Source organism: Trichomycterus rosablanca, chromosome 8, assembly GCF_030014385.1.
Source record: "Trichomycterus rosablanca isolate fTriRos1 chromosome 8, fTriRos1.hap1, whole genome shotgun sequence".
In the NCBI taxonomy this organism is placed as follows: Eukaryota; Metazoa; Chordata; class Actinopteri; order Siluriformes; family Trichomycteridae; genus Trichomycterus; species Trichomycterus rosablanca.
Window position 1 is genome coordinate 10,394,334 of NC_085995.1, and position 27,949 is coordinate 10,422,282.

At 41.1% G+C, this 27,949-nt stretch overlaps 1 protein-coding gene across 1 annotated transcript in view; it reads left to right on the plus strand.

Annotated features, from left to right (window-relative positions):
- apln (apelin) overlaps positions 1 to 26,489 on the plus strand; it is a 32,630-nt gene extending 6,141 nt beyond the window's left edge. The window contains exons 2-3 of the mRNA XM_062999846.1: positions 16,059 to 16,231; positions 26,341 to 26,489. Of these exons, the coding sequence (XP_062855916.1) occupies positions 16,059 to 16,225 (167 nt within the window). The 3' untranslated portion in view covers positions 16,226 to 16,231; positions 26,341 to 26,489. The remainder of the gene's footprint in view (positions 1 to 16,058; positions 16,232 to 26,340) is intronic.
- Positions 26,490 to 27,949: the final 1,460 nt, after the last annotated feature.

Below are 27,949 nucleotides of genomic sequence, written 5' to 3' on the forward strand. Positions count from 1 at the left end.
TCTATTCCAGCACCTAGAAACAGCAGCCATGGGCTAAAGCATCACCCCAGCCTCCTTCCTCCTGCCAGGCTTCAATCTCAGACTGCAAAATCATAAGGCTTCACACAAGGCAACACAGAGGGGGGTGCAAAATTCATCAGAATTGGTTTTATTAGAATTTTTACATGTTTTTCAGTCAGGCTGTAGCTGTTGAACATCAGACAGCCCCTTATCTGACACCCCTCAGGTGCTTAATTAAAGCCAGATATTTTCAAAACTGCACTCCATCCAGCTTAGACAAATATTAACCTGATTTATGAATCCATATTCGACCAGTAAGATTGGCATTTATAGCAGCTGCCAATCAAACATGATTAGGGTGGACATTTTTATTAACAGCATGTTAGGCTGGTAAAAGAAGCATGAAATAAATACACTTTAATTGCTTTCATGCTCAATTTGCAAAGCATACTGCTGGAAAATATTACGGCATAGCATCGCTTAAACTGCAATCACATGTGAGCCAAATTTTATTTTATCACAAATCATAGAAAATAACTTAAACTAATAACTTAAACAGTTATATTTTATGTAAACATGATAGCCAAAAGTATGTGGACTTCAGTATGTGGATTTAGCGGCTCAGGTGGCGCAGCTGTAAAAACACACGCAGGAACCAGAGCTGGGATCTCGAATACATCGTATCGAATCTCAGCTCTGCCTGCCGGCTAAGGCTGAGCGGCCACATGAACAACGATTGGCCTGTTGTTCAGATGAGCGGGACTAAGCCGGATGGAGTCCGCTGAGCTGCACTGCACTTGTCAAAGTGTAGGTGATAAGATGAATACGGCAAGCTGCACCTACGTGTTGGAGGAGGCGTGTGTTAGCTTCGTTCTCCTCAGTCAGAGCCGGGGTTGGCATTGGTGGAGAGGAAGCATGAGGCAATCGGGCAATTTGATGGGCTTAAAAGGGAGAAACGGGAAAAAATGCATTTTTATTTGTGATAGATAGGTTTCTTTTTGTGTAATGGCGCTTCGCGTTGCATGCTAATGGTTTTCTGAAGTACTCCCAAACACATGACTATATATTTAACCCAGCAGCATAACAGTTTCTCATACAATGTGGTCTCAGAGCCCAGCTTTGCCCTAAACAGACTTAGATCTCTCCAGATTCTCTGAATCTTTTCACAATATTATGAACAGTAGATGGTAAAAAAAAAACCAATCATGTAGTGCGTGACCCATTTCTCCTGATTGATTGTGCAGTGTGTGATCATAAAACAACTGATCATACTGAGCAAAGAATCTAAGTTTTGTACCCAACCTGTAGTAACCTATACCCACTGATTTTCCCCCGTCACCCCAGAGCAACTGTTCAGTCAGCCTCTCTCTCCCTCTCTGATTTCCTGAGCTTCATTAGCATTCCCGGCAGCAGGCGGCCTCGCCGCTTTGAACCTGCGCTCTGATCACTTGGAACTGGGCCACTTCTCACCTCATCATTAAAACAGTGCACTAATTTGGGTCATGTGTAGTTTGCTTGCAAAGCTGTGTGCCATCTGAATGTGTCTGACCAGATCAGAGAGCTCGGTAACGACAAAGTACATCTTTGCTTCTTGTTTTTAAAGTGGAGTACAGCTCTTTTCTTCTGGTTAACAGGCCACAAAATGGAAAAGCTTTTGTGAGCTGAGGAGTGAGCTGAGAGAAGGGTGGCATAATGGGACAGAGGGGGCAAGTTTTATGCACTTTTTCTTCCTCTATGGGACAGAACCCACAAAGCTGGTCTTCATTTCTCCCATTATTACAATAACAAAATGAAGAATATAAAGCAGTTCCATCCTGCCAAAACGATTCTAGCCAGCCATGTGGCAGCTTAGATACCAGCTATGTCTCACTAATCATAGACTCTGGTGTGAACAATATAATATCTTAAAAACTTAATAAATCCATTCCAATTCACATTATTCACATTATTATCCTGACTGAACGCCTTTCACAATGGCTGCCATGGTAACGTGTTCTGAAAGTCGATTAGACATTGGTACCAGTTTCTGCCAAGGCCCTGTGCTACTGGTAGGCATGTGATAAGCAGCACTGTGACTCTGAGACTTCAAAAGACAGAGCCATTCAACAAAAGGCGCTACTGATTTTATATGCCATTCAGGAAATATTAAGGGCTTTTACACCTCAATCTCCAAATGTTGATGGCAGCTGTGAGGGATTTCATGTGTAATGGGGCACAGTGTAACACTTTATTATTTTATATTCCATACAGGATATAATGCTAATAAACAATGACTTGGCAGGGCTCAAACACTCACCAGGCACTTTATTAGGTACACCTATTTGGTTTGTACATTCATTGATTATTAAATATGCAACATTATTAAATAAGCAACAATAACCCTATTCTCCTTCCAGTGTTGACAGAAAGGTATTTAAAATCCCACTGCTGCACTGCCGTGTTAGTGTCCTTGCAGTTTTGAGAATGGTCCACTACCCAAATCAAATCTGGTCATTTGGGGGTCAATTTTGATTGATGGTGTTTATGTTGTTGTAAGGTGCATAAAGAAACAAAGGGGCTACATTCAGTAAATGTGTACCCATATGTGTGATAGGTGTACCTCAGGGTATATCAGCGTATATTGATCTTTTGAAAATGGTCCACTACCCAAATAAAATCTGGTCAGTTGGGGTCAATTTTGATTGATAAATGGTGTAGATGGATGGATGGATGGATGGATGGATAGATAGACAAATAGACAGACAGACAGACAGACAGACAATTAGTAGTAGACCTGTAGTAACCCATACCCACTGATTCTCCCCCGTCACCCCAGAGCAACCGTTCAGTCGGCCTCTCTCCCTCTCTGTGCAGGAGGTGCCAAGGTGTACAAAGCAATAGGTGGGCTACAGTCAGTAATTGTATACACATCTGTATGGTATTTTATGGTTGCTTGTAAAATAAAAGACAAATGCAGGTAGCAGATAGGTGTACCTAATAAATTGCTCAGAGTATATCAGTGTATATTGATCTTTTGAAAATGGTCCACTACCCAAATCAAATCTGGTCAGTTGTGGTCAATTTTTATTCATAAAATGGGATGGATGGATGGATGGAGTGGATGGATGGATGGATGGATGGATGGATGGATACTTTATTAATCCAGAAGGACATTAAGGAGTACAGGAGGTGTACAGGAGGTGCCAAGGTATACAAAGCAACAGGTGGGCTACAGTCAGTAATTGTATACACATATGTATGGTATTTTATGGTTGCTTATAAAATAGTCAACAAATGTAGATAGGAGATACAGTAGGTGTACCTAATAAAGTGCTCAGGGTATCTCAGTGTATATTGATCCTTTGAGATCTTTTGGTCCACTACCCAAATCAAATCTGGTCATTTGGGGTCAATTTTGATTGATAAATTGTGTAGATGGATGGATATATGGATGGATAGATACTTTATTAATACCAAAGAAAATTAAGGAGTACAGAAGGGCTACAACAGGTGCCAAGGTATACAAAGCAACATATGGGCTACAGTCAGTAATTGTATACACACCTGTATGGTATTTTATGGTTGCTTATAAAATAATCAACAAATGTAGGTAGCAGATAGGTGTACCTAATAAAGTGCTCAGGGTATATCAGTGTATATCGATCATTTGAAAATGGTCCACTACCCAAATCAAATCTGGTCAGTTAGCTAGAGTCAAATTAGATGATGGGTAGGTAGGTAGGTAGGTAGATTAGATAGATTAATTAATCCCAAAGAAAATTAAGGGGGAGAGGAGGTGCCAAGGTGTACAAATCAACAAGTGGGCTACACTCCGTAATTTTATACACATCTGTATGGTATTTTATGGTTGCTTATTAAATAATCAACCTAACTTACATGTCTTTGGACTGTGGGAGAAAACCGGAGCTCCCGGAGAAAACCCACACAGACATGGGGAGAACATGCAAACTACCCACAGAATGGACCCGGGCCACTCCACCAGGCAATCGAACCCAGGACCTTCTTGATGTGAGGCGACAGTGCTACCCACTGAGCCACCGTGCCGCTCGCCATTATAACATAAGGGAAAGAATATAGCGCTGCTACAAAACTGTCAAGAAAAGGCCGCCCATCAAAACTCAAACACCACATAAGGGGGGTGTTAATCAGTGATTCTAAAAGGATAACCTGTGGTAGGCATGTTGTGCAAATCAACACCAAGGGAAGTGAACAGCTCAGTGGTTAAGGTACTGGAGTTGTAATTAGAAAGTTGCCCTAGAGGGTTTAGCTCTATTACTGTTGGGCCCCTGAATAACACCTTAAGTTGTATTCAGTCACAATTGTAAAAACAAATGAGTGAATACTTTTGCAAGGCATATGTGTAATACACTGTTGTCACATTATTATGACCACCAGCTAATATTCAGAGTAACCGCCGCGTGCAGTACAGACAGCAGCTAGCAGACAGACTGGACGTGACTCAATAAGGTCCTGGTAGGTTGTCACAGGTATCTGGAGCCATGCTGCTGGAGGGTGCATGGGGGAGGATCCGTAGAGCGAACTCAGCAATCGAGGTGGTTCTACAGATGCTAAATCGGGTTCAAGTCTGGGGAATTAGGGGGCCAGGGTAGTACTTGTAGAGCTTGGTCGTGCTCTCCCAACCAATGTGGGACATTTCTAGCCGTGTGACATGTTGCATTGTCTTGCTGGAAGATCCCATCCGCCCCAGGAAAGACAATCAGCATGTATGGGTGTACGTGATCTGCAAGGTTGGATTCATACCCTTCCACATGGATGCACTGGCCCAGAGAATGCCATAAAATTACACAGCTGTTGAAAGTAGGAAACGGTCATAAAAATCTGACTTGACAGTGTGAAATTATTGCTAGTAGTACCAGCTACACACAATGTACCACATTAGAATGTGATTTGGAACAGCAAAACTACCAGATAACATGTCAGTGTCTTCAAATACACATGAAACCCGGTAAAAAATAATAATATAATCGTATAATCAATGCATATAACAGGCAACTATTCAGTAGATTCAGTAGCATAAACTTCCACTGTACAGGAGGTAAAAATCGGGCAAGCAGTAGCCTAGTGGTTAAGGTACTGGACTAGTAACCAAGCAAGCAGGAGCCTAGTGGTTAAGGTACTGGACTAGTAAATGGCCAAGCAGTAGCCTAGTGGTTAAGGTACTGGACAAATAACCAGGCAAGCAGTAGCCTAGTGATTAAGGTACTGGACTAGTAACCAGTCAAGCAGTAGCCTAGTGGTTAAGGTACTGGACTAGTAACCAGGCAAGCAGTAGCCTAGTGGTTATGGTACTGGACTAGTAAACGGGCAAGCAGTAGCCTAGTGGTTAAGGTACTGGACTAGTAACCAGTCAAGCAGTAACCTAGTGGTTAAGGTACTGGACTAGTAACCAGTCAAGCAGTAGCCTAGTGGTTAAGGTACTGGACTAGTAACCAGTCAAGCAGTAGCCTAGTGGTTAAAGTACTGGACTAGTAACCAGGCAAGCAGTAGCCTAGTGATTAAGGTACTGGACTAGTAACCAGTCAAGCAGTAGCCTAGTGGTTAAGGTACTGGACTAGTAACCAGGCAAGCAGTAGCCTAGTGGTTATGGTACTGGACTAGTAAACGGGCAAGCAGTAGCCTAGTGGTTAAGGTACTGGACTAGTAACCAGTCAAGCAGTAACCTAGTGGTTAAGGTACTGGACTAGTAACCAGTCAAGCAGTAGCCTAGTGGTTAAGGTACTGGACTAGTAACCAGTCAAGCAGTAGCCTAGTGGTTAAAGTACTGGACTAGTAACCAGGCAAGCAGTAGCCTAGTGATTAAGGTACTGGACTAGTAACCAGTCAAGCAGTAGCCTAGTGGTTAAGGTACTGGACTAGTAACCAGGCAAGCAGTAGCCTAGTGGTTATGGTACTGGACTAGTAAACGGGCAAGCAGTAGCCTAGTGGTTAAGGTACTGGACTAGTAACCAGTCAAGCAGTAACCTAGTGGTTAAGGTACTGGACTAGTAACCAGTCAAGCAGTAGCCTAGTGGTTAAGGTACTGGACTAGTAACCAGTCAAGCAGTAGCCTAGTGGTTAAAGTACTGGACTAGTAACCAGGCAAGCAGTAGCCTAGTGGTTATGGTACTGGACTAGTAAACGGGCAAGCAGTAGCCTAGTGGTTAAGGTACTGGACTAGTAACCAGTCAAGCAGTATCCTAGTGGTTAAGGTACTGGACTAGTAACCAGTCAAGCAGTAGCCTAGTGGTTAAGGTATTGGACTAGTAACCATGCAAGCAGTAGCCTAGGGATTGAGGTACTGGACTAGTAACTAGTTGCCTAGTGATTAAGGTACTGGACTAGTAACCAGTCAAGCAGTAGCCTAGTGGTTACGGTACTGGACTAGTAACCAGTCAAGCAGTAGCCTAGTGGTTAAGGTATTGGACTAGTAACCATGCAAGCAGTAGCCTAGTGATAAAGGTACTGGACTAGTAACCAGTCAAGCAGTAGCCTAGTGGTTAAGGTGCTGGACTAGTAACCAGTCAAACAGTAGCCTACTGGTTAAGGTACTGGACTAGTAACCAGTCAAGCAGTAGCCTAGTGGTTAAGGTACTGGACTAGTAACCAGGCAAGCAGTAGCCTAGTGGTTAAGGTACTGGACTAGTAACCAGGCAAACACCATACATTGAAAGTAACTAAATGCTTAGAGAATTTACAGCTACCACCGTTACCAACACAGGAAGCCAAACCAAACTCCACACAGACAGCAACTCAAAGCATCAACATAGGAAATAAGGATAGCTTGTTAGGTAATATCAGAGGAGTCATTTTACTTACTTAAAAGATATAAATATTAATAAAACATCAAAAATGCCACGTGACTAAGATTAAAGGGATTCAGTTCTGTAATGTGAACATTCTCTGTACGTCTCCTGCATTCTCTCTCTCTCTTTCTCGGTTTAATGAATGAAGAGCCTCCAAGGCACTGGGTATCACGGCTCTGACGTCACACACCAACAGCTATGGTTACAAGCCCATGGGAATCCACACCCTCTGATACACACACATCCTCTTATCAGCACAAACAATCCTGAACTCATGCATTCATAATAGTGTAAACCTAGTATATACTGGGAAACATAGATACGTTTATGTATATGATATTGTATTAGTATTATGGCTATATTAGAATTATGCCTACAATTGGAGCACATACCACACACACATACAACCCTGGTATGACTAAAGCCCTTCTTCATTACTGACCCTAACCCTAACCCTAACCCTAACCTGAGTCTCACCTGTAGTCGCTATTTCCACATTTACATGTTCAGCATTTAACAGATGCTTCTCTCCAAAGTGACTTACAGTACTGTGACAGTATACTGTCTAAGCATTTGAGGGTTAAGGGCCTTGCTCAAGGACCCAACAGTGGCAATCTGGCTTAGGTAGGCCTTGAACCAGTGTCCTTTCAATTACTAGTCCGCTAGGCTGTAACTGCTCTTGTAGCTTAGTTTTTGCTGTAAACACAAGCTAGTTGCTGGCTGAGGAGAGCCGCATTCTAGCACCCACTCCTTCCTCACATGTTAAATCACAGATTCTCACAGATAGCTCTACAGGGGTCAGAGAATTAAGCTTTGCACTATTATGCTTGCACAGCAGCGCTGCTCTGTCGGATCCAGTCATACCAGCACAACACACACTAACACACCACCACCATGTCATTGTCACTGCAGTGCTGAGAATGATCTACTGCCTAAATAATACCTGCTCTGTGGTGGTCCTGTGGGGTCCTGACCATTGAAGAACAGGGTGAAAGCAGATTTAGAAAATATGTAGAGAAACAGATGGACTACAGTCAGTAATTGTTAAACTACAAAGTGCTTCTATATGGAAGTGGTTTTAATATTATGGCTGATTAGTGTATTTACCACAGGAAGAGTAGACAACTCTCATGTCAGTCTAGCATCCTTGCTGTCAAGTGCTGTTCTTATGTTGTTCTTTAAATGCGCTCCTTTAGAGATTGTCGTTCCTGTGAGAATTTAGGACATTCAGTCAGTACGTGTTTGATAGAAACAGATATTCTGCAGGTATAGGTGGTGGGATGGAAAAGGAACCCCATGCTGATGAACTAAACCAGATGCATTAGCTACGGTTACATCTGGTGGAACAATAGCAAAACAAATATGGTCATGGTGACATGAAAATTAGATGCAACAGTGAATTAGGACAAGGTTGGTCAGCATTCTTATGTATTTAAAAAACCCCACACACAAAACAAACCAATCACAGCAGCTGTGAATGAGCAGAAACCAGTGCAAGCCCATTTTAACATTCAATTCCATATTAGCCTCAGTTGACGGTGACCGGGCAGCTGGGGTGGGTATCAGAGGACGGACCCGAGGAGTGAAAAGGCATGTAATACATCTCTCTATACAGAAACATGGCCCTGTCCTCACCTGGTTCTGCTTTGCACATAAGTAGATCTAATCTCTCACTTCCTGAAGTACCGGTGAACAGATTAGGTCCATGTGGTTCCTTCAGTCATGCACTGTGTCTCTAATAATGATCACGTGTCCAGTTTTTGGTAGATTAGTTTCTTCTTGAGTGGCGATCCATGCATGTGTCGGCAGCATATTGCACGTTTAGACTAGCCACAGGGTTTCAGTGAATCACCCATCAAAATCAGCAGGCTTCTCATAACCGTCCTGTACCCTGTGGCTCTTTCTCCCCGTTCTCCATGTGAGATACAGAGTTAGGGTTTAGAGAAACGGGCTGTCAAGATCGGTGTGTCCGGCAGGAACGAGGCAGCTGCGTGAAAAAGGCAATATAATGGATATCAGCGGAGGAGTGCACCGAGCCAGGGAGAAGAAAATGAAATAGTAGCACTTCTGGCTATTCATCATCACTCTGGAGGATGTTGCAGTCTGTCACTGAGACTGAACTAAGGGTAGACGCTGCTCCAGTACTAGCTCTACTAGACTCTTTTTTTATTAGAACATCTACAGAAAGTCCTAAGAAAGTCATTCCATCATCAGAGAGCTGGCATCACGTTTGTTTGTTTTTTTATTTAAATATATTTATTAACGGTTCTGTTTATATATGTATAAATACACTCACTGTCCATTTTATCAGCTCCACTTACCATATGTAGAAGCACTTTGTAGTTCTACAATTACTATGACTGTAGTCCATCTGTTTCTCTACATGCTTTGTTAGCCCACTTTCATGCTGTTCCTCAATGGTCAGGACTCTCCCAGGACCAAAACAAAGTAAGTATTATTTGCATGGTGGATCATTCTAAGCACTGCAGTAACAATGACATGGTGGTGGTGTGTTAGTGTGTGTTGTGCTGGTATGAGTAAATCAGACACAGCTGCGCTGATGGAGTTGTTAAACACCTAACTGTCACTGCTGGACTGAGAATAGTCCACCAACCAAAAATATCCAGCCAACAGCACCCTGTGAGCAGCGTCCTGTGACCACTGATGAAGGTCTAGAAGACGACCAACTCAAACAGCAGCAATAGATGAGCGATCGTCTCTGACTTTACATCTACAAGGTGGACCACCTAGGTAGGAGTGTCTAATAGAGTGGACAGTGAGTGGACACAGTATTTATAAACTCCAGCAGCATTTTAAAACAGCCTTGACTCGTTGAGGCATGGAGTCTGACACCTTTCTATCAGAACCAGCATTAACTTCTTCAGCAATTTGAGCTACAGTAGCTTTTCTGTTGCATCGGACCACACGGGCCAGCCTTCGCTCCCCACGTGCATCAATGAGCCTTGGCCGCCCATGACCCTGTCGCCGGTTTACCACTGTTCCTTCCTTGGACCACTTTTGATAGATACTGACCACTGCAGACCGGGAACACCCCACAAGAGCTGCAGTTTTGGAAATGCTCTGACCCAGTCACCTAGCCATCACAATTTGGCCCTTGTCAAACTCACTCAAATCATTTTTCCTGCTTCACATCAACTTTGAGGATAAAATGTTCACTTGCTGCCTAATATATCCCACCTACTAACAGGTGCTGTGATGACGAGATAATCAGTGTTATTCACTTCACCTGTCCGGCGATCATGATGTTATGCCTGGTCAGTGTATATTAGCAAACCCACAATACTCGTATTATTTAAAATAAGTGTTTTAATGACATTTATGTCTCTAAGAAGTATAAGTAAATGTTCAAATTAACAGTAAATAAAATGGAATTTTTATAAAACCACAGACATCTTAAGATATTTAAATTAGATCAATGTATGTTAATCATAGTACGTCAGTTTTCTATGCCATCTATCTCATCCAACAGTATGTATTTAATGGTCTGTTTTAGCATAGAACTTATTTTACTAGCATACTGCCATTCATTAGGAAGAGAATCTGGAGACTTTAACTCAGCAGAGACATGTTATCTGTAAAATCATTTACAGTGTAATTTAAGAAAGACACATTTACACTCCTCAGTGGATTTGGGTCATGGTTTAGGTTAAGGATCAACCATATCAGAATTCCCAATCTATTTTACTAGATTTGCGGCTGGTGTCTGTCACTTTGCATTCATGATAAAGCACAAAAGGATGTGCAGTAGAGTCCCCAAAAGCTCTATAAAGGGTAGTATGGCTTGAAACAAGAGCAGTAAAACAATTCTGTGATATTAATAGACCTCAGTCTAGTTTTAACATTTAGTACGTTCAGTGTGATTGCTCCCCTTCAGCGCTAGAATTTCATTCATAACCGTTGTTCTGCTGACTGCCTTTATTTTTAGAAGCTTTTGTTACACTTTTTTGACCCAAACGGGATCCAAATCAAATCCCAGTAGAGGCAGAGTGATAGCAGGAAGCTTGTGATGGCAGGAAACATCTAAATTGTCTTATTAGTGAGAGGGGTTATGACAGACCGAGCATGAGTGATGGTTATGCGCTGTGTTCGGCTGAACTTGTCCAGTCTCTCCTGGAAGCCTGGCTGGGAGATGCCGCATTGATCCTGTAGTGTTTGCGCGCTCGAGACAGTTCGCCATCGAACTTCCTGTCATGTTTCCCCGGATGCGCTGGGATGAGTGATGGCCGCACTGACAGCCAGGGCATGCCTAAAAGCACTAGTGTTTTTTTACTCAAACTCTTGAGACCGAATCAAGAAGGAAAAACCTTCTGTCGGCCCTTATTACAACCAAAAATTTAATTTTAAACCACTTCATCTTTAATATTACCGAGGAAAACTCTGAGTGGACGAATGTTTCCATTAGTTGTGCAACTTCTGGTCGAAAGCAACTTTTTGGTTTATTATCTTTTGATGCAAAAATAAGAGAATTACATAGAACTAGAGCACTCAGAGAAAAGCTGGACTTTGCACATTCCCTTGAATGAGTTACTCAAATGTTTCCATTTAAAAGCAAAACATGCCAAAGACGATTAACTTAAATCGACTGGAATTTCAAAAGTACAGACAAAGTATGCTATTTATGAAAAGCCAGCCTTAATTAGCATTTCTGGGACAGACATTTGAAGCCTAACTTGACAGAAAAGCAGAACTACTTTTTTCAATTAGCAGAAATGTCAACTTCTAAGCTACAAACACAATAGAACCAACTAGGATTCACATATTCGCTTTATTGTAGATGTGAAGTTTGTATTATTTTAGGACCATAAGCGACTTACAGTTAAGACAGTATACAATGTAAGCAAATGAGGGTTAAGGGCCTTGCTCAAGGGCCCAACAGAGGCAACCTGGCAGAGGTGAGGCTTAAACCGGCAATCTTCTGATTACTAGTCCAGTATTTTAACCACTAGGCTACAACTGCCCTGTTCATTCTGTTAATTCTGTTCATTACAACTATTTGCTATCACATAAAGTTCTGCTGGATTCCAGGACACTGTGGCCTTAAAGAGAATGAACAAGCAGACTTGACAGCAAGTCATAACATCCCGATCCAACAATGCCCCTACCCGCCATCAGATCTCAGACCAATTACCCAATTACTTAAAACCTCAAAAAACTATGGGAACAATGTATATACATGAGATGCCACATAGGACACACCAAATTGACCTCTACATAACGATGGGAACAATGTATATACATGAGATGCCACATAGGACACACCAAATTGACCTCTACATGCTCCCTAGTTTTTAAAGGTTTGTTTGGCAAAAAAATTTAATTCCCTTACCTCGGATGTAGAAATGGCCTTAAGATATGCTTATTGATGTAGTTTTCTTCTTTGCTTTTGACCAGAATTTGCACAACTAATGGAGAACAAGTACCAAAAGTTAGTCTTGTGAAAAACGTAATTTAAATGATTTACCAAGAAACCAAGTAAACTAAGTATTAAATATTATCAGACAGATTTTGGTAGATGGTTCAACAACACAAACTGTGTATAAATGCAAGAACGTTATTCAAAAGCCAGCTCAGACAATTTGAAAACATTGTATTATCATTTCATACAGACTAAAAGACAAAGTTTAATTACAGAAATTATCACTCTTATAGAGGCACACATTTGGAGTATCCTGTCCATCTTTTGCAAGTTTTTGGATTGGAAGGAGGATTGGAATCTCTAGTACCAACAGAAAACTATTTGGACTATTTACCCTTTAAGCCACTTTGCTGCTAAAATACCTATCAACACTCAGAATTGTAATAAATAAATAAATAATTAAATAAATTAATAAACTAATTAATACATTAATTATTAAATTAATAAAAATAAATACATTAATTAATAAATTAATGAATACATTAATTAATTAATTACAATTACTGACTAAGTGGATGAGCCTGTATTGCACTGTGATAAATTGCTGTCCTGTCCTGTTCAAATTCCCATCGTGTGCCTGCCATGACCATCAGGATAAAGCAGTTACAAATGTTACATTAGCCTTAGTGCTTCAGTGCAAAAATAAGAAAGCAAATAAATAAATATTTGGTGTAGTGAAACTCCTTTCCTGAACTATTTTAGTTTTTAAGGGAGTCTGTCTCAAGAGAGATGTGTAGGACGTGTTTATCCAGCGTGAGTAATGTCATTCAAGTTCGACAGGAAAAGCTTGATGGTGTTCTCTATTTACTTTAAGACTGGGCAGTTGAGCTCTCCCTTGACAATTTGACATCTTTTTTGGAAGCTGGGAGACTTCCTGGCTTGGATTTACAATGGTATATGGTAGCTGAGCGGTTAAGGTACTGGACTTGTAATGGGAAGGTCAATGGTTCAAGCCATTGCCAGGTTGCCACTTCTTGGTCTATAACCCTCAACTGTAGGTTGCTTTAGATACAAGCAACTGCTAAATGCCATAGACTATAGGCAATGTTTGAACAGGAGACCAGATGTTTGTAGGTGTTTCCTTTGATTTTATTTAGTTACAACTCTAGATCTTCAACTTTGCTGCAACAGCCCCCCCTAAGCAAGTCTTGATGTGGTACATGTGCTATATTCTTATCTCTGATTTCATCTTTCATAGCTTTAGCTTCGTTTGGTAAGGGATTATGATGGTTTAAGGATGGACTTCTCTATGTTTGGCCACAGTTTCCAGCTATTTGTGGTAGCCTAGTGGGTAGAGCGTTGGGCTATCAACTGAGAGTGTTCAAATAACAGCTCTGCCATTTAGCAACTGTTGGGTCCTTGAGCAAGGTCTGCTTCAGGGGCACCATACTGACCATGTCTGACCCTGCTCTCTGACCACAGCTTCCAAATGAGCTGAAAAAGAATTTCATTGTACTGTACATCTGTATATGTATATATGACAAATAAGGCATTCTCTATTTGTTTGGCATCATCAGTGGGTCATGGGTTTTGCTCAGTCTCTGTCCTGGAGGACGTGATTGGAACCATTCCAGGTGGACCTTACCAAAGAGAATTCTTGTAAGGTGCCCAGAACATTTCCCCAGACTTTTTTCATTTTAAAGAGTAGTGGACCTAATCTGAGGTTCTTCCAAAATGTTAAGCTAATTAACCAAGTATTCGTAGCCATTTGATGAAGTGAACCTTAATTTTTGCACTTGCACCTTATTCTTTTGATTATTTCCAATAGCTCATGACTATAGGTGAGGACAGGGACATACACGAAAGCTTCCTTTGCAAAACAAGCTTCTGCTTTAATACCCCAATTAATCTCACACCATGTAGTCAGCAAGCATTGACAATTTAAGACCAACCAAACCTTGGCATTGGAAAATCTTGGCATTGCCTCTGGGCATGCAAATTGCCCATTGCACCCAACACCAGGCACAAGGTACAGACGTGTGCGCCACACTTCCATCCATCATTCCATGTGGTCCCGGGTCGAGAGTCACTGATTTAAACGGAATAGCCTAAAGCTGCTTCCATATTTTCCCTTACGCCTGCTTAGCAACTTTCCCATGCATAAATGTTCTGGATTTCATATTGGCATCAAACAAAAAACGTCAAGGTCCTTGGTGGAATGAGATCAGAGATCAGTCACATCAGATATCAGAGAGCAAAAAAAATATACTTAAAAACCCCCACAGCCTGGAGGAGTGCTTTGATTTCTCACAGAGGTGAAGGGTTAGGGAGATGTGGATCACACTCCAAAGTACGAGGCGGCCTTTAAAGGTTTAACAACACTTATTGAGTCAAGGCTTACCACATCTGGGTATTTTCACGACTTTGTATGTGCAATTCTAGTCACATTAGAGAGTAAATATGCTCCACTTTGATAGTTCCTCAATATGACAGATGTTTTAAGGTTTCATATTAATTTATTTGTTAATTTATTTTAGTAACTGCTTAATCCTGGAAAAAGTCAATGTGGGTCTGAAACCTATTCTGTAAACACTGGACTTAAAGCAGAAATTATCTTGGATAAAGTGCCAGTTTATTGCTGTTAGGAATATTAAAATAAAAATATATCATTTAATCTGTGAAAGTGAAAGAGTTGTGCAATGACAAGGCAGTTAGTGTAGGTGCTGCACAGCATTTAAGTTTAATGGGTTTGAACCTAATATACTGATCAGCCATAACATTAAAACCACCTCCTTGTTTCTACACTCACTGTCCATTTTATCAGCTCCACTTACCACATAGAAGCACTTTGTAGTTCTACAATTACTGACTGTAGTCCATCTGTTTCTTTACATGCTTTGTTTGCCTGCTTCCACCCTGTTCTTCAATGGTCAGGACCCCCACAGGACCACCACAGAGCAGGTATTATTTAGGTGGTGGATGATTCTCAGCACTGCAGTGACAATGACATGGTGGTGGTGTGTTCGTGTGTGTTGTGCTGGTATGAGTTTTTAAATACCGTGTCCACTCTATTAGAAATTCCTACCTAGTTGCTCCACCTTGTAGATGTAAAGTCAGAGACGATCGCTCATCTATTGCTGCTGTTTGAGTTGGTCGTCTTCTAGACCTTCATCAGTGGTCACAGGACGCTGCCCACGGGGTGCTGTTGGCTGGATATTTTTGGTTGGTGGACTATTCTCAGTCCAGCAGTGACAGTGAGGTGTTTAAAAACTTCATCAGCACTGCTGTGTCTGATCCACTCATACCATCACAACACACACTAACACACCACCACCATGTCAGTGTCACTGCAGTGCTAAGAATGACCCACCACCCAAATAATACCTACTCTGTAGTGGTCCTGGGAGAGTCCTGACCATTGAAGAACAGCATTAAAGGGAGCTAACAAAACATGTAGAGAAACAGATGGACGACAGTCAGTAATTGTAGAACTACAAATTGCTTCTATATGGTAAGTGGAGTTGATAAAATGGACAATGTGTGTAGAAACAAGGAGGTGGTTTTAATGTTATGGCTGATCAATGTATCTTGGCACTGTCAGGTTACTTAGATTTTGTCCAACAGCCCAAACATGTCAGTAGGTAGACTTTCTACTCTTTATTGACAATGATTGTGATTATGTGATGTGATTATATCTGGTACCCAGTGTTTTTAGGTTTTGCCTCAATCATAAATTAATGCATGAATGTCGCCCTCCTAAAAACAATAAATGCTTGTTACTTGACCCCTCTTCCTCTTCCCAAGCCATATTTGTTTGTCTGTTTACATAAATGCTGGTACCATTGGTTAAATTAAAGTGCTTGTTCTTGGCCCCGCAGCTCCAGTGGCCTCCACCGAGCATAGCAAGGAGCTGGAGGAGGTGGGCAGCATGAGGACTCCTATGCGTCAAAACACCGCCCGAGCCGGCCGGAGCCAAAGACCATCGGGCTGGAGGAGGAGACGCCCTCGACCCCGTCTGTCCCACAAGGGCCCCATGCCATTTTAGATCAAGGTCAGTCCGAGACTTATTACACACACTGCACGAGACATTTCATGTATGATTCCATTCCCAGGAATATTGCTGACGCTGAACAGGGGTTCTCATGCCAGAAATGACGACATGAGAAACTGTTAGTTCTCACAAAGTTCTGGGATTCTTCTTTTGACTTCAACTCCTTAATGTAATCAAATTATAATGATTAAATATTGAACAGTGTACAGAATAGACAATATTTTGAGTGTTATTGAGTTTCTTAATGGTATCAAATTTAGGGAAACTTGCTTGTTATATGAGAGGAGGGTAGCTCCCGCTCTACCATGGTTGGCACTAGAGAAAGGCTGGTGTAAGCAATGACCTCCCCCCCCCCCCCCACCTCTAGTTTTTGTTCTTCCCCCAGGCACAAAGCAAGTGACTGCTATTTTTCAAAAATACCTTTTCGCTTTTCAGTGTAAAGTTATTTATTTACTTATTAGATATGCGAGTCATATAAGACTGACAGACCGCAACATAGAGCTCAGCGACCAAGGTCAGCAAATTCTGATCTTGACTTTGTACAGGAAAGTGGTTTGGACGATTTAAACTTCATGAATTTAAACCTGCATCCACACAGTAGCTTAATTTTGGTGCATTTCACATTATTTGACATTGCTAGGAGAACATAGAATGCCAGTCCCCGTAACCAGTGCTTTTTCCCCTGAATGGAGCCCAAAGCAACTCACAGGTTGAATGATACACCGACTAGGCATAACATTATGACCACTGACAGGTGAAGTAAAGAACACTGATTATCTCTCCATCACGGCACCTGTTAGTGGGTGGGATATATTTTTATAAGGATTTGAGCGAGTTTGACAAGAGCCAAATTGTGATGGCTAGACGACTGGGTCAGAGCATCTCCAAAACAGCAGCTCTTGTGGGGTGTTCCTGGTCTGCAGTGGTCAGTATCTATCAAATTGGTCCAAGGAAGGAACAGTGGTAAACAGGCGACAGGGTCATGGGCGCCCAAGGCTCATTGATGCATGTGGGGAGCGAAGGCTGGTCCATGTGGTCCGATCCAACAGACGAGCAACTGTAGCTCAAATTGCTGAAGAAGTTAATGCTGGTTCTGATAGAAAGGTGTCAGAATACTTAGTGCATCACAGTTTGTTGCATATGCGGCAGCAAAAGGGGGATTACAACACAATATTAGGAAGGTGGTCATAATGTTATGCCTAATTGGTGTCAAAGCCACAGTTTAGAAAGCTTTTCCAAAGCACGTGTTTCAACACACAGCAAAGGCTTGTATGGTCCAGGTCATTTTTCAATCCCTTTTTATAGCTTTTTGTGTTGCATGTTGAGGAGACATAGACTTATAAGCTGGACAATGGCATTAAGACAATGAAAAAGGCTTTTAAAACCATGCGTCCAATCAGAGCCATTTACCAAGTGCTATGTCTGTATGTGGTTTTATAAACTTTTTATGTTGGTCTTAGACAAACCGAAAACAGCTTAAATTTTATTAACTCTAAACATCAGAACGTGTTTTACTTTTTATTGAAAGTCTGTTGTATTTATAGCATTATCCAAGACATGCTATACCACACCCAAATGCTGTGGCAGGGGAGACAGACATTTTACAAGGTGTTTAGTTTTTCTTACATACCCTTACATCTTCCTCCAATCGAGCTCTGAATATAGTTCTGACTTGCATAATACGGCTAAAGACATGCCCATCAATTACTTCCCAGTCATTACAATCACCCCCAACCATAGTCAAAACTGTCTAGAACTTGTACTATAATTTACTCAGGCGGGGACAAACATTTATAGTTTTGTATGTAATAAATAGACTTTGTTCATTTGTGTAAGCCCATTCACTTCCAGTAGCTCTACACTATATTGAGACTGAAAGATTGTAACCTAAGATGCAGGTAGCAAATGGGGTAAATGAACCCACACGTTTTGCCAGCCAAAGTAAACTTGACACATGTAAATTTGTGTTCGTTTATCCTGATCAAGACAGTCTGTTTCTCATTTCTAACCCAATGGAATGGGTTTTGTCCCACACAACAGCATTTGATTTGTATTCAGTAAATAGCTTCTGTTCCAAATAATACCTTATGTATCAGTTTTATATAGTAAGTCAGTTTTATCTAGTGATGAGGAAACTGGATTTAGTTAAGCTAACCAATTTATTCAAATTGTTTATTTAAATAAATCCAACATGCCTAATTTAACTGAATTGCTGAAATGTTACTATAAACATCTCTATTATTCTTGTTTCTTAATATTTAAAGCCTTGATAGTGAGTTTAAACCTCATTCCTAACCTAAAACTGACTAGCTGCTGTTTAAATCTCTAAATACCTGGGTACCTTTACTTTAAAAGCCAGATTTTATTGAAGCTTCAAAGTCATTACCAATAATTTGTGTATAATTGAAAGGTTAACTGTGAACTATGTAATATAAAAATGCAATGAACTGGCTTTAATTAATAACATGCTATTACGAAGGCGCCCAGGTGGCGCAGCGGGATATTCCGCTAGCACACCAGCCCTGAGATTCTGAACTCCTTGGTTCAAAACTCGGCATTGCCACCGGTCGGCTGGGCGCCATCTAGCGGGCATGATTGTCAGTGCCTGCAGGAGACACGATTCTGCTAGGGCGGGATGACCGGAACATGTGGGTGGGGTCTTCAAACGCTGTGCAAGGACCGTGATTGGCAGATAATGAGGCGCCTGGGCAGAGTGCATAGGTGAAAAAGGGTTCCGCTAAGGGCTGCGCGCCGGTTGGAGGAGGCGTGAGCAGCAATATACTCACCTCTTCTGCAATCAGGGATCCCCCAGCAGTGGAAGACAAATTGACTACACTAAATTGTGGGAAAATGCATCAATAAAATAGAAAAAAAAGTAACATGATACCACCAAAAGAATAAAAAATGAAATCAATAAAAATGTATTTAAAACAAGCTTGTACAGTGTTGTTTAATTGGATCAACACTTGAAATGTGGTTGTGGACCATTTTAGACTATTGTAGGGGGTTTGTATGCTAAATATACAAACTGGCACATTAATTTTTGACATTTGGGTGTAAAGGTGATGTTTTATAACCAAGACATTTAACTAAACAAGTGATGTGATGCCTTATATTTTATGTTGTCAAGTCTGGCTTGTATATCAGCAATGTATTTTACCTAATATGTGTTACTTTGACTAAATACAAGGTTTAAAAAAGTCAGATCTTGATTTTTAAAAGTGTATTAGATGTTGTACCAGCTTAACTTTTATTTACAACCCCCCAACCCAAAAGTATTGTGACTGAAATAGAGATATTCTTAATAAAATGTTATAATTGTTATATAACGTGTTATATGTAAGCCCATAGCCCATTTACAACTTCATACAGACAATATTCAAGATGGTCAAGCTCGGTAGGGTATAACACCCATGCAGAAGGGGTTAAAGCCATTAAGAAGCCAGTGCTGCTATAAATTAACCTCATATGTGACTACTCCTTTCAAGCAGATGAGGACAAGTTAACTCTTTATAGCATAGCTTATTGTTCATAAAGCCAGGGAGATAAAAGCACTAGTGTTAAGAATCCCAGCCCCCCATATTCTTCACAGTTTTACAATCTATAACGAATTATACTATGTTATTGTTTTGCCAACATTTCGTCTGGGAACGTCTTTTTCATTATTCAGTTTCTCCCATGAAACATCACTGGGAAAAGCGGTGGTGACGCCAGAAAGGTGGACACAAAGAGCGAGCCCATGGCATGTAGCCTGTACTCGTGTGACTACACAACCCTCCAGTTCAATGCCTTTGGCCGGCCAATAAAAAGCGAGCCTTTCTTGTTGCGAGTTAGGCAGTTAATGGTTGTTTTTAAAGTGCAGAATTTTTTGGCGGCACACAATGAGGGAATCTGCAGGAAGTTGTGTAGCTCTGTTAAAGGAAACGGCTCAGTGATTCACAATGCACACTCCAATGCGGCACTTCAAACCCAAACAAGACGAAGACTTTGCTTTTATTAAGCCTCTTCTTCAGTTCCTCTCAGGCTTTCTCTGAGTTCAGAGTTCACCCCGTTTAGTCTTTTCATCCTCGTCCCGATAGACATAGCTGACCGAGCCAGCTCATTGCGCTTGACTAGCATGCCAATCATGCCACTAGTGACTGGCACTATGAGAGCAATTATGGACGGAGACCACGCCATTCAACTTTCAACCATATTAGCATGGTAGACTAATGAAACCCATTTGACAGTTGTCATTCTCTCAGTGTAGTGAAGTAGAGTTAAGTGTATCAGTGCTTAAAAAAATATCAATTTATAAGTTAAAGCTAATGCATAAATTATATATTTTTAAAATCTCATTTCAGATAAATGGGGAACTGGAAAGTTCCTGTGTATGAGGAGAAGAAATTTAAATTACATACAGTGGGGCCAAAAAGTATTTAGTCAGCCACTGATTGTGCAAGTTCTCCTACTTAGAAAGATGAGAGAGGTCTGTAATTTTCATCATAGGTACACTTCAACTATGAGAGACAAAATGAGAAAAAAAAATCCAGGAAATCACATTGTAGGATTTTTAAAGAATTTATTTGTAAATTATGGTGGAAAATAAGTATTTGGTCAATAACAAAAGTTCAACTCAATACTTTGTAACATAACCTTTGTTGGCAATGACAGAGGTGAAACGTTTCCTGTAAGTCTTCACCAGGTTTGCACACACTGTAGCTGGTATTTTGGCCCATTCCTCCATGCAGATCTCCTCTAGATCAGTGATGTTTAGAAAAACAGCCCCAAAACATGATGTTTCCACCCCCATGCTTCACAGTAGGTATGGTGTTCTTGGGTTTTTCTTCTTCCTCCAAACATGACGAGTTGAGTTTTTACCAAAAAGTTCCATTTTGGTTTCATCTGACCACATGATATTCTCCCAATCCTCTTCTGGATCATCCATATTCTCTCTGGCAAACTTCAGACGGGCCTGGACATGTACTGGCTTAAGCAGGGGGACACGCCTGGCACTGCAGGATTTGAGTCCCTCTCGGCGTAGCGTGTTTACTGATGTTAGCCTTAGTTACTTTGATCCCAGCTCTCTGCAGGTCATTCATCAGGTCCCTCCGTGTAGTTCTGGGATTTTTGCTCACCGTTCTCATGATCATTTTGACCCCACGGGATGAGATCTTGACCCCAAGGGAGATTATCAATGGTCTTGTATGTCTTCCATTTTCTTACAATTGCTCCCACAGTTGATTTTTTCACACCAACCTGCTTGCCTATTGTAGATTCACTCTTCCCAGCCTGGTGCAGGTCTACAATTTTCTTCCTGGTGTCCTTCGACAGCTCTTTGGTCTTGGCCATGGTTAAGTTTGGAGTCTGACTGTTTGAGGCTGTGGACAGGTGTCTTTTATACAGATAACGAGGTCAAACAGGTGCCATTAATACAGGTAACGAGTGGAGGACAGAAGAGCTTCTTAAAGAAGAAGTTACAGGTCTGTGAGAGCCAGAAATCTTGCTTGTTTGTGGGTGACCAAATACTTATTTTCCACCATAATTTACAAATAAATTCTTTTAAAATCCTACAATGTGATTTCCTGGATTTTTTTTTCTCATTTTGTCTCTCATAGCTGAAGTGTACCTATGATGAAAATTACAGACCTCTCTCATCTTTCTAAGTAGGAGAACTTGCACAATCAGTGGCTGACTAAATACTTTTTTACCCCACTGTAATAGGATTGGTTCACCCTGACGTAATGCTGATTAGGCAATATGTTTTAGTGATTTGTAATTACTGTTTATTATAGCTTACCTACACTGATCAGCCATAACATTAAAACCACCCCCTTGTTTCTACACTCACTGTCCATTTTATCAGCTCCACTGACCATATAGAAGCACTTTGTAGTTCTACAATTACTGACTGTAGTCCATCTGTTACTCTGCATGCTTTGTTAGCCCCCTTTCATGCTGTTCTTCAATGGTCAGGACCACCACTGAGCAGGTATTATTTGGATGGTGGATCATTCTTAGCACTGTAGTAACAATGACATGGTGCTGGTATTAGTGGATTAGACACAGCAGCGCTGCTGGAATTTTTAAATACCGTGTCCACTCACTGTTCACTCTATTAGACACTCCTATCTAGTTGGTCCACCCTGTAGATGTAAAGTCAGAGACGATCGCTTATCTATTAATGCTGTTTGAGTTGGTCATCTTTTAGACCTTCATCAGTGGTCACAGGACGCTGCCCACGGGGCGCTGCTGGATGGATATTTTTGGTTGGTGGACTATTCTCAGTCCAGCAGTGACAGTGAGGTGTTTAAAAACTCCATCAGCGCTGCTGTGTCTTATCCACTCATACCAGCACAACACACACCACCACCATGTCAGTGTCACTGCAGTGCCTACTCTGTAGTGGTCCTGGGAGAGTCCTGACCATTGAAGAACAGCATGAAAGGAGGCTAACAAAGCATGCAGGGAAACAGATGGACTACAGTCAGTAATTGTAGAACTACAAAGTGCTTCTATATGGTACGTGAAGCCGATAAAATGGACAGTGTGTGTAGAAATTTGCAATAATTAGGGGCAGTTGTAGCCTAGTGGGAACAGTAATCAAAAAGTCGATGGTTCAAGCCCCATCACTGCCAGGCTGCCACTGTTGGGCCCTTGAGCAAGGCCTTTAACCCTCAATTGCTTAGACAATATACTGTCACACCACTGTAAGCGTCTTTTAAATGCTGAAAATGTAAATGTAATTACAGCAATGATTAAAAGCTTTTTGCTTTGAGATTATGGGTGATATAGTAATTCAGCCTTGATGCATCTTAAACTAAAGTGACAGCTTTTCACATCAATCTGCTATGAGCTCCATATTGATATTAATAATTCTGATAAGACAAAGAACACACAACCTCACAGGTAATTAATAAAAGCCCCTTCATGGATTGGCAGAAGATAGAAGAAACTCAGCCTCTGGTCTGTGTCTGGCTAACGTCTCATTCTCTACCGAGTGAGGAAATCTGCTTCACACTTCAACCCGGGCCTAAAAATGGGTGCAGTCTGACCTGGAGAATTAACTCACTTTAAAGGCTGATAAGAGGCCAGGAATAGCTGAACAAGGACACACTGGAGGCGAAGCTGCTTGAAAGGCTAATTTTTTCATCATGTTTACTCATTTACTTCCTTCTGATGAAAAGCATGCCTTCTGAAACATCTGGGTTAAGACGTCGTACTTGCCGAGTAAAGGATTGTAAACAATGCGGGAGGCTGATTAATACATTTTTCACGACACTGTGAATAAGAGGAAATTAGACTGATTGGCTTAAAATTAACCTTAGATATCGGAACTTTTAACTTATCACCTAAACCAACCAATAAACCAAACAATTACCTGTCCAGCTGACCCTAATACTGTGATAAGAATGGGTTTCTACATACAAGCTTATTTCTAGTAGATATTTAATGAAGGAAATACCTTGAAAATACATTGATCAGCCATAACATTAAAACCACCTCCCTGTTTCTACACTCACTGTCCATTTCATCAGCTCCACTTACCATATAGAAGCACTTTGTAGTTCTACAATCACTGACTGTAGTCCATCTATTTCTCTACATACTTTTTTAGCCTGCTTTCACCCTGTTATTCAATGGTCAGAACCCCCACAGGACCACTACAGAGCAGGTATTATTTAGGTGGTGGATCATTCTCAGCACTGCAGTGACACTGACATGGTGGTGGTATGTTAGTGTGTGTTGTGCTGGTATGAGTGGATAAGACACAGCAATGCTGCTGGAGTTTTTAAATACCGTGTCCACCCACTGTCCACTCTATTAGACACGCCTACCTAGTTGGCCCACCTTGTATATGTAAAGTCAGAGACGATCGTGCATCTATTGCTGCTGTTTGAGTTGGTCATCTTCTAGACCTTCATCAGTGGTCACAGGACGCTGCCCACGGGGTGCTGTTGGCTGGATATCTTTTAGGTTGGTGGACTACTCTCAGTCCAGCAGTGACAGTGAGGTGTTTAAAACTACATCAGCATTACTGTGTCATATCCACTCATACCAGCACAACACACACTAACACACCACCACCATGTCCGTGTCACTGCAGTGCTGAGAATGATCCACCACCCAAATAATACCTGCTCTGTAGTGGTCCTGGGAGAGTCCTGACCATTGAAGAACAGGGCTAACAAAGCATGCAGAGAAACAGATGGACTACAGTCAGTAATTGTAGAACTACAAAGTACTTCTATATGGTAAGTAAAGCCGATAAACTGGACAGTGAGTGTAGAAACAAGGAGGTGTTTTTAATGTTATAGCTGATCAGTGTATATCAGTCAACATATTAAGACTTAATAATGGAATATCCATTTGAGCTATAAGAGCTGCCATAACATTATCCGAACTGTTAGATCAGGAAACCTGTTTTTCCCAAAGACCCTCTAAGAACCCACAGATTACTGAGTAAATTTAGGTTGGTAATACTGCCACAGGCTGAACAGCTGATAAAATAATTATGTTTCTTGCTTATTTCTGTCGGGTCGGTTGATTAAAGAAACAGCAAATGTTTGTAGGTGAGGTCAGAGTAACATGACTCACAGTAACATGACAACCCGCAAAATAAAACATTAAGATTGAAATCTGGCCTCATATCATGCAATGAAACAAAATGCTGAGTTATATCCAGAGATGCTGGAGATCCTCTTATCAGTCTTTAGATGTTGTTCTTGTTGAAAAAATTGTCTGAGAGTCTCTACTATGCAAGATCTTTACAATCAGATGAGGACACAAAAGATATAACAGAGAACAAATGTAAAAAGATGACATATTTACCCGCACTGAAATGTATTCACTATTCAGGTTATGTTAGAGTATATACACTATGTAGCCAAAGGTATTTAAACACCTGAAAAACAAATAGTCTTAAAATAGAGGCACTCTGTGTGATCTTTTGAGAATGTATGAGGGATTGTGTGTTTATTATATCAAAAGGACATATGGCTGGGCACTGATGTTGGTCAAGAAAGCCTCAAGTGATGTTTCAGTTTGTTTAATTGGGGCTGAGGTCAGGTCTCAGTGCCGGCCACTGGAGTTTCTTTAAACCGAGACCTTGCTTTGAGCATAAATGTACAGTAAAGGGCCTTGAAAGCATATACACCGATCAGCCATAACATTAAAACCACCTTCTTGTTTCTAGACTCACTGTCCATTTTATCAGCTCCACTTACCATATAGAAGCACTGTGTAGTTCTACAATTACTGACTGTAGTCCATCTATTTCTCTACATACTTTTTTAGCCTGCTTTCACCACTACAGAGCAGGTATTATTTAGGTGGTGGATCATTCTCAGCACTGCAGTGACACTGACATGGTGGTGGTGTGTTTGTGTGTGTTGTGCTGGTATGAGTGGATCAGACACAGCAGCACTGCTAAAGTTTTTAAACACTGTGTCCACTCACTGTCCACTCTATTAGACACTCTTACCTAGCTGGTCCATCTTGTAGAAGTAAAGTCAGAGACAATCGCTCATCTATTGCTGCTGTTTGAGTTGGTCATCTTCTAGACCTTCATCAGCGGTCACAGGACGCTGCCCATGGGGCACTTTTGTCCTGACCATTAAAGAACAGAGTGAAAGGGGGCTAACAAAGCATGCAGAGAAACAGATGGACTACAATCAGTAATTGTAGAACTACAAAGTGTTTGTATATGGTAAGTGTAGCTGATAAAATGGACAGTGAGTGTAGAAACATAGAGGTGGTTCTAATGTTATGGCTGATTGGTGTTTACCCTCATTAAAACGTATTCACTTTGAAAGTTATGATATGTACACTGTATGGTCGAAAAGATTTCTTAAAATAGAGTTATTCTGTGTGATCTTTTGAGAATGTATGTGGGAATTTGTGTACAAAAATGTGGAAATCAGATGGTGCTAAATCCAGACTGTAAGCTCTCTCTCAGTCTCTCAGACATGACCAGTTACTCCCCCCTTTCGCCCTCATCGTTTCCAATAAAAATATGAAAGTGCAGAAACTTTTTGAAGATCCCTCATACAAGCAATATGATTATTTGTCGTATAATATTTACAATATGCATTATCTTATATTCTGTTTTTTGTCTCCTTTTCTTATAGGCACTGCTTTGAGTGCCCTCCCCCTTGGTTCTGATTTCGACGCTCTTCCTTTGTCCTGGGGAACTCTGCAAAAAAAAGCAGCCTTTCCAGCCCAGCCTGAAGAGTGATGTCCATATCACCTGCTGGTTCTTCAAGCAACACTTCTACTGTCCACAAAATAGCAGGACAAGCCACTCACCCTCAGCTCTGAGAAGAATCATGGGCCCGGGAATGGGGTTTGGGATGGGGGAGGTTGGGGAGGGGGGTATCAAGCCGGAGCTACCAGATTCTATCTCTGTCTGTCCGTCTCTCTCTCTCTCTCAACCCGTGGGTTAGTTTTTTCCCCTCATTTGCTTTCTACAGCCCTTTGCATGATGTATGAGCACTGAGGAGCCTGGTCCAAAACGGTCTTCGTCTGAAATCGTCAGTTTCTCCTCCGAGGTGTGCTAGTTCCATTCTCTGCTGTGTAACGTTGACTGATCTTTGTTCCAGTGCTGTGTTGTGGCAACTTTCGGTGTGAACAATTATGTTATGGATGGGAAACGTTGGGGATCTGAAGGTTAAAGATCTATTGAAAACTTCTGCTTTCCATTATGAGGATCAGCTACTTTTAAAATGTAACAACGTTGTGTTTTTTATTATTATTATTTTCCATTTGTCTGATGCAATTTAGTTACCACTGCTGATTTAAATATACTGTATATTTTCTTTTCATTGAGATAAATTATCAGGTGTCATGCAAACAGAAAATGTATGGTATACGGATTAAACTATATATATTTCATAATTTATGTACACACAGCCTTTTTAAAACGTAAAATGCATTACCCCAAGACACCCAAGGAAATAGGACTGAATCCACGGTGCCTCCTTATGGGGTTGCACTTCTCCACTACCCATTAACCATATGATGTCTGTTTCGAGCCCATTCCTCCACCCTTCTCCTAACTACACCACAGCAGACTTACGAGACTGTTAATTACTTGGGGCGACCCACCCTACTCAGCAAATCACCTCTCCTTTTAAAGAAGTGCCAAATAGCAAATGGTTAACGCAAAGTTGCCAGGAGAGAGAATAAAAAGAGAACAAATTATGCTATTTTTTATTCGGAGTCCTGAAAAACACTATGGGTGTGTTCGAAAAGCTAGTGCGCGCTCTACATAGACGGCATTTAACGTCATCCTACGCGCGCTCTCGAGGATGAGGCTGTTCGAAATCCTAGATGTCTTACTAAGCTGTCTAGTTAGGCATCTTAAAATTTCAATGTTATTTTGACTCAAGAACGAGTGAGCATCGGAAGCATCCTTAGTGATCAAGGCAATCCCAGCATTCAGTGCGGCAGCTCTTCTCTCACAGAAAAAAAAAAAACATTTGAAGTTATTTTCAAACGTAAATAAATTATTATTTATTTTTAACTTGTATAAACTTGTACAAGTGTTTTTATTTGCAAGTTTGGGCTTGTCAGCAAATTTAACCGTTTTTGGTACACGAAGGGAGATGTTAGTTGACATGCTAGCGCGCTGTGCCACCCCATTTCATTGGTTTGAATGGCAAGATGCTAACTGTTAGCTTAGTAAGCGAAACCCGATGAAATTGCTGTCTAAGTAGCGCGTTTGAATAACCTGCCTTA